General features: G+C 37.2%; 2 protein-coding genes across 9 annotated transcripts; both read right to left on the minus strand.

Annotated features, from left to right (window-relative positions):
- Positions 1-229: 229 nt before the first annotated feature.
- On the minus strand, positions 230-5632 carry LOC127904530 (uncharacterized). Its single transcript, XM_052448709.1, has 2 exons — positions 5609-5632; positions 230-670 (listed from the first exon to the last, which is right to left on the minus strand). Exons 1-2 carry the CDS (start codon positions 5630-5632, stop codon positions 230-232), a joined length of 465 nt encoding a protein of 154 aa, XP_052304669.1.
- An 852-nt stretch (positions 5633-6484) lies between these two features.
- LOC18107225 (protein ESSENTIAL FOR POTEXVIRUS ACCUMULATION 1) lies at positions 6485-14516 on the minus strand. Of its 8 annotated transcripts, none has more exons than XM_052448356.1 (11): positions 14187-14514; positions 13517-13611; positions 12011-12850; positions 11828-11924; positions 11605-11748; positions 10789-11526; positions 10022-10701; positions 8419-9949; positions 8271-8343; positions 7193-7338; positions 6485-7093 (listed from the first exon to the last, which is right to left on the minus strand). In XM_052448356.1, exons 1-11 carry the CDS (start codon positions 14266-14268, stop codon positions 6759-6761), a joined length of 4761 nt encoding a protein of 1586 aa, XP_052304316.1. In that variant the 5' UTR covers positions 14269-14514; the 3' UTR covers positions 6485-6758. The 8 variants fall into 8 exon arrangements, with proteins under 8 accessions (XP_052304316.1, XP_052304314.1, XP_052304315.1 ...); XM_052448354.1 differs by having other exon boundaries at positions 8419-9973; XM_052448355.1 differs by having other exon boundaries at positions 9998-10701.
- Positions 14517-16547: the final 2031 nt, after the last annotated feature.

The raw sequence follows: 16547 nt of genomic DNA on the forward strand, positions 1-16547 counted from the left end.
TTTGGTGTTCTTTGTTTTGTGTATTTTTATAGATAAAATCTAAAAATCAACACTATTAAGGTAAGCATTTTTTATTCCAAAATTTATTTTGAATTCATGTATTATTTGTTTTGTATTTAGGATGTTTTGTTTAGTGTTATTGAAATATAGAATTAAATTTAATTAGTTTATATTAATTTTAGGATATTATTGTTTGTATTGGAATAATTGTTATTGTTGACTTTATGTTCTACCTGTGCCTTGCCCTCTCGCCTTCACTTTCCTTCGTTTCTCTTCCTTTTCGGCTCTGCTTGTTTGTCTTGGCCTCCTTGTTCTTGTTGCCTTTCTGTTCTCCCTGTGCCTTGCCCTCTCGCCTTCCCTTTCCTTCGTTTCTCTTCCTTTTCGGCTCTTCTTGTTTGTCTTGGCCTCCTTGTTCTTGTTGCCTTTCTGTTCTCCCTGTGCCTTGCCCTCTCTCCTTCCCTTTCCTTCGTTTCTCTTCCTTTTCGGCTCTTCTTGTTTGTCTTGCCCTCCTCGTTCTTGTTGCCTTTCTGTTCTCCCTGTGCCTTGCCCTCTCGCCTTCCCTTTCCTTCGTTTCTCTTCCTTTTCGGCTCTTCTTGTTTGTCTTGGCCTCCTTGTTCTTGTTGCCTTGGTCTCGCTCTTCGGTTGTCTCTCTGCTGTTGCTGGCGCTTATCTGGATTGTAGTTATTGTCCAGATTGCAGGTTTGAAAACTGTGGGTAGTCTCCAATATAGGGGAGGTGCTGCCGAATTTTTATTGATGATTGAATTCCTAATGATATTAGGTTGTATATATGATGTTGATGGAGATTATATGGATTGTGGTTATTGTAAATATTGCAGGTTTGAAAACTGTGGGTAGTCTCTAGTATAAAGGAGGTGCTGCTGAATTTTTTTTAAATAATTAAAGTTAATTTATGTAATAATTCATATACATTTGTGTAGATGCGTCGAATGAAATCTACAGCACGTCGTCAGCAGACGGTTGCACATAGTTCTTCTAGCAGCGAGGAGGACATCTCCTTAGGTGCTGATCACGACGATGCATCTGCGCCACCGTGTGATGCTTCCTCTTCTACCGCGGTTTCACAGCGCAGAAGCGGCGTGCCTTCACAGCGGGGTCAATTCACCCGCAAGTACCAGGCACAATGGAAGGATGACATCTCAATGTAAGTTTGTTTAGGTTTTAGTTTTTTTTAATACTTATAACATAATTTATGAACAAATAATTAATTTTTTATTATTTAATTTCAGGTTCACAAACATTGAGGCTGCCAGGACAATTACAATGGCGATGAAATCGTCGATGGAGATTCCATTGTTTCAATGGAGTCAGGTCTCCAGACATCCTGAGTGGAGACCTAATATCGATGCCTGGTTTCGGCGATTTCAGGTAGGTGTTAATTTTTAATTTCCAGTTTATTTTTAATAAATAATTTTTGTAATTTTATATCTTGTACTATTTTTATTTTCAATGAATTATTTATATATACAGAATAAATTTGAGTGGGATAGCACGGACAACAATGTTGTCAGGAGAGTATGGGAGAATCACGCGGCAACTAGGTAACATCGAAAATAATATTTATTTTTGATTTATAATTTTGTGTTCTAAATTCTAATTAGTTACTATGGATGTAGGTTGCGTGATTTTTGGTATGACACTCAAAAAAAGGCGAAAAGATATGCGAGGGACAACGGTCTTGAAGGCTGGAATGAGGTGGCAGTTTGGCTGGAATTTAAACCGCCATTCATCTCGGGAGATATATGGGCGGCATATATTGAGCACGTGACGTCTGAGCGATTCTCACGGCGCTCACAATCCGAAGCCGTCAACCGGAACCGGGAAATTCATGGTTCGGTGACCACGCACACCGGCGGCTCCGTCCCGTTCAGCGCACATGCGAAGCGGATGGTAAGATTATTTTAAATGAAATATATCGTTAATTAATTTGTTGTTGCTTATAAATATATTTCACTTGCAATCTTTTTTTTCCTTACAGGCTACGTCTCTTGGACGTGAGCCGAGTCCAATGGAGCTATTTCTAGAGACGCACGTGCGGAGTCAAGACCGCCAAAAGAGGGTGCAGCAGTACGTGGACAACCGTGCTCAGAATTTTGTGGTATGTTCGATCAATCAAATTATTTTGTAAGTTATTATTTTCTTGAATTGAATATAATGATTTTTTAAAAAAAAAAAATCAGGAGACCTATAATAGCCGGTTGAGAGAGAGATATGGGGACGATCCTTTGACCCAACCAGATTTCGATCCGGATTTGTGGATGGAGGTCGGATCGTCTGGTGGACCCGATAAAAATAGGGTCTACGGGCTCTCCAACACGATGGCCGAAAAATTACGGTCGGCCCGTAGTGTCTCAACCGTTGGGAGCTCTCCATCAGTATCAAGCACCCAGTCAGAGGAGTTTTTAGCCTTGAAACAACAATATGAACGCCTCTCGACGGATTATGCTCAGCTCCATCAAATGGTCATAGAGATTAGATCAAAGATGGGTGATGATCCATGTGCTCCTTTTTTTTTGCCGTACGGTCCCGGCAACAACCAGCCTCCTCCTCCTCCTCCTCCTCCAGCTCCGCCGCTATTTTAATTAGTTTAATTTTGTTTTTTTAAAACATTAAATTTGTAATGAATATTTCGATGAATATTATTTAACATTAATTTTACATTTTTAATGTCTAATGAAAATTTATTTGGTTATAAGATTTTAACTGTTAATTAATAATTTTTTGTAAATATTTTAAATTTATACCGACGGATTTACAGAGAGAATTTGTCCGTCGGTATTTTAGTATCGTTTACAATATTTACGGTCGTGCCCCAATCACCGACGGATATTCCGTCGGAATTACCGTGTCTTTTACCGACGGAATATCCGTCGGTAATTACCGTTGAATTTTACCGACGGATATTCCGTCGGTAATTACCGTTGAAGTTTACAGACGGAAATATTTTGTCGGTAACTTGGTGGCGGGAATTTTATTTTGGCGCGCTTATCCGTCTGTAATTCCGTCGGCATTTCCGTCGGTATTGGTTTTTTTTATTACCGACATAAATGGCGACGGAATTATAATTACCGACGCTCATGACGCCGACGGACTAAATCCGTCAGAGATACCGTCGGTAAAATTATTACCGACGGTTTGTGTTCCTTATACCGACGGAATTAATCCGTCGGTAAAACTGTATAATGGCATAGTGAAAATAAGTTAGAAAACATTTTCTAGTGTTTGGTTATGTCATGGAAAATGAGCTGGAAAATAACTTATTAACGTTTTATTTTTCTCAATTTTATTAAAATAATAAGGAACAAATCTTACAAATTAAAAAGTTGAATGAGAATGAAATTGAAAAAAAATATAATTTCATAAATTATCTCAAATAAAATAAATAATAATCAAAATAATAGAGATCAAATCTAAAAAAAAAAAAAAAAGATGAAGAAATTAAAATAATAATAATTAACATCTCATAAATTATTTCAAAAAAAATAAGTAACAATCAAAGAATAAGGACCAAATTTGATAGATAAAAAATTTCAATAAAAAAATGATAAGGAAAAAGTAAATAACAATTATAAAAATGAGGATCAAAGTTAATATAAAAATTAAATTTTAAGAGATGAAATTGAAAAATAAATATTCAAAACAAAATATATATAGCAATCAAAAGTTTGAGGATCAAATTTGATATAATCAGCAAATAATATGACATTTCTAAATTTTTCACAACTTCCGAAAAGTGTTTTCTGCCCAAATTTTCCAGGAAAACACTTTCCTGAAAATCAAGCTAAATTTTCCTTTGACTGGAAAGTGTTTTCCGTTGACCAACTTTTCTAATGTTAAACAAACACAGGAAAGTTTGAAAAGTGATTTCCCGGAAAGTGAATTCTGGAAAATAAAATTAGCCTAAGATGCCATACAATTTAAAGGAAAAATTAGGTAATTGGTCAATAAAGTTGTATTATTTATGAATAATGCAATTCGACTTCAGATAAAGATTAATGTTAAAACTAAATTCTTGTAGGATGCTTAATTGTTAAGACATGGCTAAGACAAGAAAGATTCCAAGTGTAAAGTGAAATCTTAAGGTTGGCTTTAGTGTTGTAATAAAGCTTTTAGTAGGAATAATTTGTGATTGTCATAAAGGTACGAGGAAAATAAATTGTTACATTGGAGAAATGTTAATTGAGTTAATGGTATGTAAAAAAATTTACCTTGTTTTTCTTGATTTCAAAGCTCATGAAAATTGTAAGACGTTAAGAATTTATGGGGCATTATATAAAATGCACAATGAAACAAAGAAAATAACCTTAAAATAATAATAAAAAAAAATATTAAGCCTAAGAACATAGGGTGTTTTTGAATTTTCACGATGATTTTTTGTAATTATCATGTCAACTCAAGAGAAATTTTGTATTTGACTAAATAAAATAAAACAAAAATAAAAAGGTGGTCGCATATGTGGCACATCCAAGGGTACATGAAAGGCGTCTACACCCTTTAGTCGATGCGTGCAACGCCTCCTGGCATCCAAAAATACCCTTTAGTCGTGTCATTCGAAGCGCTGGCATGTCTATTCCTGTTAGTGCAGCGTGTTTCACAGGTGGTGGTTTAGTTTGGCGTCAATAGGCCTTTCTTCTTCTTCCTTCTTCTCTCTCTCCACCCCAAAAAATTACAGTTTAATCCTCTTGGTTGTTGGTATTTCAACTTCAATCCTTATTCTTTTGATTTATAATTTTTGGTCTTAATCTTTTATAAAAGTTTTATTTATTTTTAATTTCATCCTTTAATCTCAATTTATCAACTATTATATTTATCAATGTGGTCCTCATTCTTTATATTTCTAATTTTTTTTCCTGTCCTTTTGTAAAAGTTTTAGTGATTTTCAATTTCATCATTCAATTCAATTCAAATTGATGGTATTATGTTTTTCAATTTGGTTCTTATTGTTTTGATTTTTTTCTTGACCTCTTTGTAAAAGTTATAATTCCTTTCAATTTCACCCATTAATTATAATATTATTTTTATTTTTTATGTCAATTTTGATCCTCATTCTTTTTCTAAAAAAAAAAATTTATTTTACTAAATTGATTTTTTTTAAAATTTCACCCTTCAATTAAATATAAAATTTATTTTGTATTTTAATTTGATCCTCATTATTTTATTGCTATTTTTTAGAATCCTTTTGTATAATTAAAATTCTTTTTTTCAATTTCATTCTTAAATATTTAATTGATTGAGTTCGAGTTTAATGACTCAGGTTACGGATTTGAAAATTTATTATATTTTTTTTATAAAAGAACTTTATAATTCTTTTTATTTTTTTTCTCATGTTATTCAAATTATATTATCTGGGCTATAGATTTGGCGAGATATCCCGGAATGACTTAACCCTAATTAGTGTGCTTACAGGTTTGTCATAACTGGTTTTTTATTTTATTTTTTACCCATTTAAGTACTTTGAACAATATTTTTTTTTTAAAAAAAATATATAGTCTGATTTGTAGGGAAGCACGGCAGCAAGGCTAGTAAATTAGCTAATCAAGTAAACAAAAAATAATTTTTAAAAACTAAATATTTGGGCCTCACTTTACCTGGTGGACTTTCTCATTAGCCATGCTAGCTTGAATCAACGGTTGAGTTGGGCATGGTCCATGAAATTATGGCGTATGTATCTCAGATTGTTTAGTGCTCCTATAGGAATCGGTTGTGTTGATTGAAATCTAGCCATACACTGGAAACTTGTAACCCTTTCCAGTGGTTGACTTATTAATTGAAATCTAAACATCCACGAAGGGGACGAAGTCGCTTTGGCTACAGAACCGCATGTCTGTTGGAGCAAATAGGATGATCGGTAACTCGTGATACTGCAAAAATCAACCATTTGGTATCGGAGTTACCGATCATCCAAATGATTGATAAATATAACTAAATTATAATTCAAAAATCATCGGAGACATGAGAAAAATCAATCATTTGGTATAGGAGTTACCGATCATGCATGCAAAATTTACTCTCTTTATTCTTTACATGCTTCTTAAATACTATTTTTATTTAGATTTTAATGATATTTTATACAATTATTATGTATATGATATAAAAATAATATTACTAATAATAGATTTTGAACATCATAACATTTATGATATTTTTAATTTTTAGTCACATAAAATATAAAGATGGTATTTTGATATTTTCTTTAACTTGATAACAATTATAAAAAAAAAATTTAACAAAAACAAATGATAGTTCACAAACAAGAACTTTCAGGTTTAATAATAACTGATATTTTTTTTGCATTTTTTATCCCCCACGAGCAACTATTGAGACCGTAAAATATAAAATAAAATTTGCCTCTAGTAAAACTTTTAAGCTTAAAACTTCTATAAACTCGCAATAAAATTAATTTGAACTCATGAAATATAAAAATATATATTATTTATATTATATATCAAGAACCATCTCTGAAATGATTAAAAACCTAATATAGGATTTATATTTTATTATTCTCTAACATGTTTCATGTCTACAAAATATTTTATATTACATAAAATTTGAACTTACATAAACTAACAATATGGCAGGGCAGACGAGAGCAGAAATTTAGGCAGTTTCTCCACACCTTGAACAAGACAGGAAAAGGGAAGGAAAAAAAAACAAAGAATCTCAAGTCCTATTTGCTTCTTCAGTAATCGGTACAAAATCTACTCATAAGTGGAGAAAAACGTACAAGAACAGCATGTATCAGTTGTCATCAAGATGTTGTATCTCACCCATCATAATGCGATTGCTAGAAACCTTGAAGCCAAGGAGAGCAGGATCAATCTGCCTTCCTTTCTTCCCTTTCTTTTTCCCACTTCGTCCAGTCAGTGAACCATCAGATGATTCCAAGGCAGCCGCATTAGCTGCTTCAGCCTCAGAAAAAACAGGCTTTTTTAGCACATCTATGAATGATGTCTCTGTTATACCAGCATCATTGTAAGACGCAGTCCTCCTAAAACGCACTTCTTTCATGCCAGATGCTTGAGTATCACCTCCCCATGCTGCTGCTAAATTCTCTACAGACTCGTTCCTCCTTTCTGAAATTTACCAAAGTTTTTTTTTTTTTTTTTGTAAATCACCACAATTATCCAAAACCCAATAAACAAAAGACAACAAATCTGACACTAATGATATACCATCAGAAGTTGCAATGCTTGTTGGATTTTTATGCTTGTTATGCGAAGCAGATCCCATGTCTGACAAAGCATCCAGGGAAGATAAGGCTCGGGACACTGGTGGGTGTTTATGCAAGGAATTGTCAAGCCCTTTACTTAATATAACCCTGTCCACAAGCATTTTTCATGAAAATCAATATTAGTTTCAGGTTAAAATAGTACAACTCGCAACTCCTATGTTTATGAAGCAAGTCCTTACTGATAGCTCCCGATGTCATAACACAGATTTACAAGGGAAAACCCATAAAAGATTTACACATGAACAAACACTGAAGTTGCTAATAGTCAAGTCATGCATAAATAGTTTGGACCACAGAGCTCATATGCAAAATAAGTAAATTGTGAAATTCAGGAGTTAATGTCCTTGCCGCCACAAATAAGGCTTTCTCTGTTCACAACACCGGTGATATTGAATCAGCCCTTTGGCTTTGCAGAGGATGTAGTTTTTACTGCGCCACTTGAGATGTAAAGTTTTTACTTTATCATAATAAAAAGAAAGAAATTAAAAAAGTGGTTTGGGTGACAAAAATATCTCCAACTCACTTTTCATTCTGAAGCAACTATTTGAAAAGAAAAGCAGGGGCAATGTAAAAAAGTACCCTATGGTTTGGCCCATTTGCAGTCCAGCAATGGTTTCAAAATTTGGCACTTCAAGATTTATGGTTTCCTCTGTTATCTTTTACCTTTTTTCACGTCAGTTAAGTTGCTAGAAATAAGTCCAGGATACCAGCAGCTAATAAGACAAGATGACATGACACCATGTTAATGTATGCACATGCACAAGGGGACCCACAATCCAAACCAGTCAAGGTGCAAGTGTTCACCCAAACAAATTGCATCTTGTTTTAAGCTTCTTAATAAAAAGAAATCATAAGTTGCACCTAACCTACCAAAGAGTAACAATGTATGTGCTACGATACCAATTGTGTAGAACACGATATTCAAGATAGAGAATTAACATCATTGTTAACAAGAGAAGATGATGCGTTCCACCTCATTAAAAACAATACTATGCCACAACTCAGCTGAGAAACATTACCTGTCATTAGAAACCTCTTCACTGGTCGAATTATCTAATCCCATCTCATAGCCATGTAAGCCTCCATATCCACCTGCAGATTTTCACAAAACCTCTAATATCCATCTAAGCATACGAATGATATCTGACGAGATGGCAGAGAAATTACCAGCACTGCTTAGTGAACTATGCCTGCTATGGGCATTAACAAGATCCATAGCAGTTTCAGCTTGTTCAACAAAGTTTTCTTCAATGTGTGAAACAGACCTGGACATGGCCCTCACACATTTGGACCCAGATCTGTTATCCAATTCTGCCAAGTCTTTATCCTTGGTATATTTTGAACCAAACCTGTTATCCACATGATTAGCTTGAGAAGTATCTATCATGCCAGACAAAAAAGTTGGTTCTTCCAGTAGTGCTCCAGAATTTGACCCATGCAATCTTTCACCATTTCCTAGGTGTAATTGACCACTCAAGGCCATGGCAGGATTATCATGCAACAGAGAATTTGAGTTCAAATGTTGAGGCCTATCCATAAATGAGTTATTCATGGCAACTTCTTGATCTGGATTATGATTTGAAGAAGATGAATCAGTGATCGGCCAAAAGGATTCCCGAGACTTTGAAGAGGATGTAAGGTGCCCATAATCATCTTCTGATGAGTGAATAGACTGAAGACCTATTTTTTGGTGAAGATCCATTAAAACTTGCTTCGAGCTCTCCTCATCTCGTTGACCTGATAACCAAATACTAGAGTTTCCTGAAGCTTCTGAAACATTTCTTTTTCTTTCATTTTCATGATGCAGCTGTTGCATCCCTCCTTCAACCCAACTATTCTCTTGCTGCCTTCGTTTTCCAGGGAAGTAGTTCTCTGTCATTTCAGGATGAGAAGCATAAATATCATCAAGAACTTGTTGGTCACAAGAGGGAGCATTTGAAGAAACAGAACCCAGTTGCTCAGCAGGATGCATATATAGATGTTCTGCTGAATCTGGACCTTGGGAATGACCATTTACATTATCCAACTTAATCCCTAGTGTGATAGCAGGAAGAGAAGTCGGATGGTCAAATGCCATAGAGCTAGGCTCATAAAACCCACCCTGATGTAACTCCTGTAAAGCATGATTCCATTTGATGTGGCTTAAATGTTCATCATGTGAGGATTGCCTCTGCTGTTGCAGGTGACAATCTGAAGTGTTAAATCCTGTAGACCTTGCCAAAGACAACTCTTGCGCCTGCATCTGTTCTAGCTGATGATGGAATTGCAGGTCTGAAGGCAATATATTACCATGCTTCACCTGTGATAAGAGGTCTAAGATATCAGTCTGAGGTTCTTGAAGATTATTCTGGCCAATCTTTGCTCGAATTACCTGCTCCAGTGACAGATCCAAGTGCCTTGGAATATGCAGATTTCGCTGCAGTTCTGGAAGTAGTGTCCTAAATTGACTCTGATCAACCAAGTTGTCTCTCATTGGATCTCCCTTTCCCTGCCCATAGCCAAGATCAGACATCTGATGCTGCAGCAACTGTTCCAGAACCTGCTGCTGCTGCAATTTCATTTGGTACTGATGAAGCTGTTGTTGCTGCTGCTGTTGATGCAGTAAATGATGCTGTTGCTGAAGTTCAAACTGTTGCTGCTGTTGCTGAAGCTCAAACTGCTGCCGCCGCTGATGCTCCAACTGCTGCCGACGTTGAAGCTCGAACTGCTGCCGACGTTGAAGCTCCAACTGCTGCCGACGTTGAACCTCCAACTGCCGCTGACGTTGAACCTCCAACTGCTGCTGCCGTTGAAGCTCCAACTGCTGCTGCCGTTGAAGCTCCAACCGTTGAAGCTCCAACTGCCACTGTTGTTGGAGCTCCAACTTTCTCTGCTGTTGAAATTGCAGTTCAATCAGATGAGAAGGGATTTGCTCAAAACCCAGTTCTTGTAAGAAGGGATGAGATACATGATTCTGTTGTTGACGTTCGTTTTGCATCTTCTGTGGCATGAGATGCTGCTGGTCAAAATCATTGAACTCAGGTTGCCTCTGAAATAAGTGTCGAGTGTCTGTGGTACCTAGATCAATGTGGGGGTTCATGAGTGGCTTTTTACTATAATCTTCAGGCCATGTATCTGTATAACGGGATTGATCAGATACTAAATCAAAGGACCTGTGGCTAGCAAGAGCAGCATCACGCTCTGTATAAGGATCCATAGCATGACCCTCACTCATGCTTGAAGCCAGATAGGATGCTTGAGCATGCTTTGGATGAGAGTTGCTTCTGAGCTCAGACATCAGCAAGCCAAATGGATGAACTATTTCATCCTGATGAGTAAGCATGCCAGTTTCTGAAAATTCATTTAAGATGACAGGGTGGCTAGGAGGATTAGAAACAAAACTCTGAATGTCTGCGGCATCTGTCATCACAGGGTTGCCACTGCTTCCAGGCCTTCCAGGAAAGACAATTTCTGTATCAAACAAAGATCAAAACAATTAAATTAGCACAAAAAATGGATTCAGAGACATAAACAGCAGAATCACTCTTAGTAACTTACCTTCATCCAAAGAAACAATATTTTGGAATCTTTGATCATCAGAATCCACTGTCCTGGGGCGAAAACCATGATCAGGTGTTCTTGACTGACCACTAACACTAGGGATGGCCTCAAATCCAGATGAGGCATACTGCAGTTCTTCGCTGACAGAAGAACCCTTGAATTCAAGAGAAGAAGCAGGAGGCAGTGCGCTCCCTTCCAAGTTTTCTCCAACAGGTTCCGATAGTTGTAACTTAGCAGATGGACTAGTGCTTGAAGCGCACCCAGGTTTAAATTTAAGGTGAGGCATAATATCTCCAAGCTCAAAGAACGGTAATCCACTGGGAGCATCTGACAAACAAACTGGTAGATCAGTTCCAAAATATCCTTGCTCAAACCATGCAATGATATCAATACCAAGGTACGGTCCCTGGATTGCCCCTTGAGGATCAAGATAGCACAATGATAGCTCCTCGAGTGGAATAATAAAATCAAATAGAGAACTGGAATCACCAGGAAGCTGGCTACCAATCTCAAAAGTAGTTGGCTCGTTATCCCCCAACTTAAGGTGCTTCTTTGAAGCCACATCTTCCACTGATGACGTTTCAAAAGCTTTCAACTCCACAACATTGTCGCTTGGACCACACTCCCCGACACTGCAATCGTCTTTCTTGGAAACTGCACGCACAAAGTCATCCGTCAACTCTCTGCCAATTGTTGTTGTAAGCTTCTGTGTGCCATCTTTTTGTGAATCCTTTTCTGAAATACATAACAGATGAAATTGTATTAACACAGTGAGATAGAAAAAGTTGAAAACTCAATGTTATGATCACTTACCCTCGGCCATTGATGTATCTAACATCTCAGAACCAATACCTTGACCAGAAGCATTAACAGTAATTTTTCCAAAAGAGTCAGCAATTTCTTCAGTCTTAACAGAGGAATTTGGGTTCCCCTCACCTAAAGGCACCTCACCAAAGCCTGAATAAACAAAAATGTGAGTTAGAAAGAACAGATGGCATGATATGCAAAAGTCAACTGAAAATGGGGCATTGATCACCTGCAGTATTATTATTTGATGTGTCATTGTCTCTAAATGAGCTTTTCAATCCTCCACTGCTTGTGATTTTTCCCTGCCATATATCTCCAAGGACAGCCTGCAAGAATCATAAGATCCAATTTAAAGCAGTGACAATCACTACAAGGCATACCTTTTACATGACATTAAATAATATTCATAAACCTCTTCCTCTGCATCAGGGGAAACAAAAGCCAATGGCTTGATAGCAGTTTCCTGTGTTATTGGAGATGCATGTTCCATCCCATCTGGCATAGGATCAAAACTTGGAAGAGTCTTATGCTTTCGGTAAATGTCAAGAAGTTTTCCCCTTGGATAACAGAATGCATGATTTTTATTCACAGGAATGGACCCAATAGGAGAAGAATTAAGATGCCTGCCATTTTGAAAGTTCCCACTATTGTTAGACCTCCCTCGTCCAGCAGCAAACCGCACATTTGAGCTCTCCACTCGTCCTCTATCTGACCCAAATCCAGGTGCGCTCCGGTACACAGCAGGTCCACCAGCATGAACTTCCATACGATGGCGAGGCCTCCACTTATCACGAGAATCATTCTCAAGGTCAGAAGTTGGGCGGCTAGCTGTGCCAAAATTTTGTTTGTCGCTGTGAGTGTCTTCCTTCTCAACATCTGCCCTCTTATCAGTTAAAGAACCCTTCTCTTTATCTTCCGGACCCCACCTAGATGACCACTTGCTGTCTCTTCGGGATTCATGCCCAGAAATGCGGTTATTGCTGTCATGCCAACGATCTGAAGAAGACAAAGTCCTATTCTCAGATATATCTCTGGTTGAAACAGAATCAGCGCGATGGTCCTCTTTTCTGCGATCTCTTCTACCAAGCAAGCCTGTATCCCTCTCCTCCTCACGCCAGCGACGGCTACTTTCTATGTCAGAAGCAATCCTCCTCCGATCTTTCTTGTCTTGGGTTCCATCTAAACGCCAATTGTCTTTCAAATTGTTATCAATGGAGTTTCCAAGGGACAAAGAATTTGATGCACGAGTTTCCTGTTATTTTCAGGAACAAGGATCACTGGAAAACACCCAAAAAATAGAGGAAACCTTTTGATAGTTCTAGAAACTCAGGTGACATATAAGTTCATCCCACACAAAACTAAGTGAACAAGTAGTAACTTATAAACAACAAGACAGCATTCTTGCTGACAGATAAAAAGGGGGCGCAGGGGTATTTCCCTATAAAGAGATCAAGATGCTGCCACTGAATCTCCTTAGGTTGAATTATTTGAAAGTTACAGAGTAGAGTTGGACCCAAAACTAAAAGTATTTCAACACCTTGCTAAGTATAACTTCTTGTTAAAAAACAATTGACTTTTAAATCCAATAAATTTCATCTCTGAATCCGGCACGCAACTAATGTAATTTAGAATTAGTTAAGGCCCTAGATAAGATACATGGTTCTAAACACCACAACATACAATCACACTAAATGACATAAATTATCCAGAATAACAAGAAAACCTGCAAAACATATCAGAACATCACATCCGCTAACAAAATTAGTAGTGACAAAAGAAATATCCAAGTAAGCATGCATTAATAAATATCAATAAATTAAAAATAACAACAAAAGAAGATCATGTCACCCTGATATAGATAACTAAAGATAAACAAGTCAATGCGCATGTCCAACTTTAGACAAATTAAACTTCATACCCCTGATGCTCCAGCAGTTAATGACTTAGCATCCACCGGCTTAGCATAAAGCCATTGAGGAGAAAGTGGTATTGTGTTGTCCACAGTCAATTGATCTGTAAGTAGCAAGTAGTGAGAACAATCAATATAATAATACAATTAAAAACCATCAAATTCATGTCGGAAATCTGCGAATAAGTATTTGTCAAATAGGTATAATAATTCTTTCCCGCTTAGAATCCTTGAAATACAAAACAAACTACCTTTAGACTCATCTGCCAAACTCAATGGCGCCTTGTTCTCTCCAATTCCTCCTAGATCTTCCATTTCCAAAAAGAAAGACATTCCTAACTACTATGACTTCCATTCATTAAAAATCAACAAAACCACAATATACATATATATATAAAGAACATTTATTAAGCTCAGTAATCTACCACCATTGAGCATGAAAAATACACAGAAATATAAATTAACATCGAAACCATTCAACTTCAACAGTCATGCAACTTGCATTCAACTAAATCAGATAAAATTGTTGCAAAAAAAAAAAAACAGAGTAGCAAGTGCAAAAATATAAATAATAGTCAAAACCCTAAAGGTGAGACCAAAACGGAAGTATACATGCCCAAAAAAAAAGGAACAAATCGATTGGATAAAACAATAGAAAATCGAAATTTGAAATTTGAACCTTTGAAGGAGGAGAGGCGTTCATCAGCTGATTTGGAGGAGAGGAGGAGATCGTCAGGTAGATTGAGCTTTCCGTCAGTCATCGTCGTTATATAATACCAACAAAAATTGCACAAATTCGGTGTGCACAGAGGAAAATACAGAGAAGCTAAGAAGAAGACAGGTATGAAGGGAGAGAGAGAATGAGATAGCGATTGCGCGAGGAGAGATTGCAGAAACAGAAAGGGAGATTGCTAGGGTTTGGGAATTTGCGGACTGAGAGAAAGGGAGATAACTGCTAAGGGTCTGTGTGTTGAGATCGTTTAGATCGAACAACCAAAGAGCGTGTTATTAATTTTTGTTTTTTATTTATATATTTCTTTAAATATAGTCTTTCTTTCTTTTCAAGAAGAAATAGTGTTTCTTTCTTTCCAAGAAGAAAATCACAATTACAATTATAATTACATTACAATTACACTAGTTTTTTTTTAAGTGATATTATAAAAAATAGTTTCCTGAAAGTAGTTTACTTCTCAATATTTCAGTAGTATAACGAAAAGTAGATTAAAAAATATATTATAATGTTTGATCATATTGCTACACCTGGATATCGCGACAATTGATTAAGAATTAATCACATGGAAAAAACACAAATAACATCTTGTTATTTTAGAGGAAAATATCTTATTTAAGGAGTCGTCACCTAGTATTATGGTCACTATAAACCTTAACTGGTCAACAGAGATTTTATGGTATGAGACTGGTTACGCAAAAGGGAAGATGGTATCACCCCTTAAGCGTTCTACCTGAGGCAAGCTGAATTGCTGGTTTTGTCTAAAATTGCTAAGAATTTGTTCTCCTTTTCCTTTTTTATTCTTCTTTTCATGTTTCTGACTCTGGCGTCAGTGAACAATTCCTACGAATATTTCCAACTCTAGCGTTGGTAAATATCGCGTAAATCCAAAAAATACGATATTCCTAACTCTAGCATCAGTGAATAATTTCGCAGAAATGAATTTTGTCTAAAATTACAAAGAATTTGTTCTCCTTTTCCTTTTTTATTCTTCTTTTCATGTTTCTGACTCTGGCGTCAGTGAACAATTCCTACGAATATTTCCAACTCTAGCGTTGGTAAATATCGCGTAAATCCAAAAAATACAATATTCCTAACTCTAGCATCAGTGAATAATTTCGTAGAAATGAATTTGAAAAAGAAATTTCTATGATGTTTTTTTATCTCTTTTTTGGACTAGATCTAGCCCAACCGTATAGGCTGGGCTGGATCCAGCCAGCCCGCTAGTGACCTGGCTGGTCACTGTTGCGTGCATGCGTGAACAATTCATGCATGCATGCAACAGTGACAGGGTAATTAAATTTGCATGCACAGTGAGAAAAGTGACTTACATTTGCAAAGACAGGGAAGAGAAGACTTACCTGCTACTGGCCATGGAGATGCTGGTGGAGGAAGACTAGTTGGCTGCTTTGTCCTCCTTTTTTGTTTCTTCTTGTTCTCTACTAGTATTCCCTCCTCTTCATTTGTCCTGTGCTCCCTTGTTTTCTTTATGAATCAATTTCTGTAACAATACAGAATGAATCTTGTGCAGCTGCAGAGTGCGGGCGAAGACGATGGTGACGATCAGGTAACTGCTCACAGTTGAAAATCCCACTTGTTGTTCTCTGTGGTGTGGTCGTCCTGGAGTTGCATGTTGCTGCTGCCAGAGGGAAGCTTGCGGTGCTGAGACGTTGTGCTGGTGAGAACAAAGACGACAGGGTAAAGGGTTGTCGCAGTTGAGGATGATGGCTTCTAGTGTTGCTGAGATCAGTGCGGCTGCTTCAATTGAGGACTGCTGGATGTTCACGATGTGGAAGAGCTGTTGGGGCTGGTGCAGCTATGGAGTGAAGGCGAAGACAATGACGATGGTGATGGAGGGTTGGCCGACTACTGTTGCTTCCCCCTCTGTTTCTGTTTTTCTACGTCTTCCATAGTCTTTCTTTCATGTGCTGTTACTTGTGCTATTATTGGAAAACAAAGACGATGGTGATAGAGGGTTGCCCGACTGCTGCTGCTTCCCCCTCTATTTCTGTTTTTCTGTGTCTTCCCTAGTCAAGTCGATGGTGATGGAGGTCTGAACAGAGGAGATGGGGGTTCTTCTCTTGTCTGGGTTCTTGGAGGCCAGGGAAAAAAAGAGGGGGGCTAACCGGGGGAGCCCTTCTCTGTGAAGATCTAGGGACCGGGAAAGAGGAAAAAAAAGGGAAAGGGAAAGGGCTGAGAGGGAGGCTGAGATGATTGGAGAACCGTTTCTCGTTTTTTCTTTTATTTCCCCTTCTTTTCCTCCCCCTCTAAGGTTTCTTGTAATGGTCACCTCTTTAGGTTTCTTGTGTT

The sequence above is a fragment of the Populus trichocarpa genome, chromosome 17 (genome assembly GCF_000002775.5).
Source record: "Populus trichocarpa isolate Nisqually-1 chromosome 17, P.trichocarpa_v4.1, whole genome shotgun sequence".
Taxonomy (NCBI): Eukaryota; Viridiplantae; Streptophyta; class Magnoliopsida; order Malpighiales; family Salicaceae; genus Populus; species Populus trichocarpa.

Excerpts from the sequence above, each read along its gene's own strand:
- LOC127904530 (XM_052448709.1), bottom strand. The coding sequence starts at position 5,632 with ATGGCTAATGAGAAAGTCCACCAG. Across the intron at positions 671-5,608 it reads CTAATGAGAAAGTCCACCAG|ATAAGCGCCAGCAACAGCAG; the intron begins GTAAAGTGAGGC and ends ACTACAATCCAG.
- LOC18107225 (XM_024592296.2), bottom strand. The coding sequence starts at position 14,268 with ATGACTGACGGAAAGCTCAATCTACCTGACGATCTCCTCCTCTCCTCC. Across the intron at positions 8,344-8,418 it reads TAGTTCACTAAGCAGTGCTG|GTGGATATGGAGGCTTACAT; the intron begins GTAATTTCTCTG and ends GAAAATCTGCAG. Across the intron at positions 7,094-7,192 it reads AAGCATTGCAACTTCTGATG|AAAGGAGGAACGAGTCTGTA; the intron begins GTATATCATTAG and ends GGTAAATTTCAG.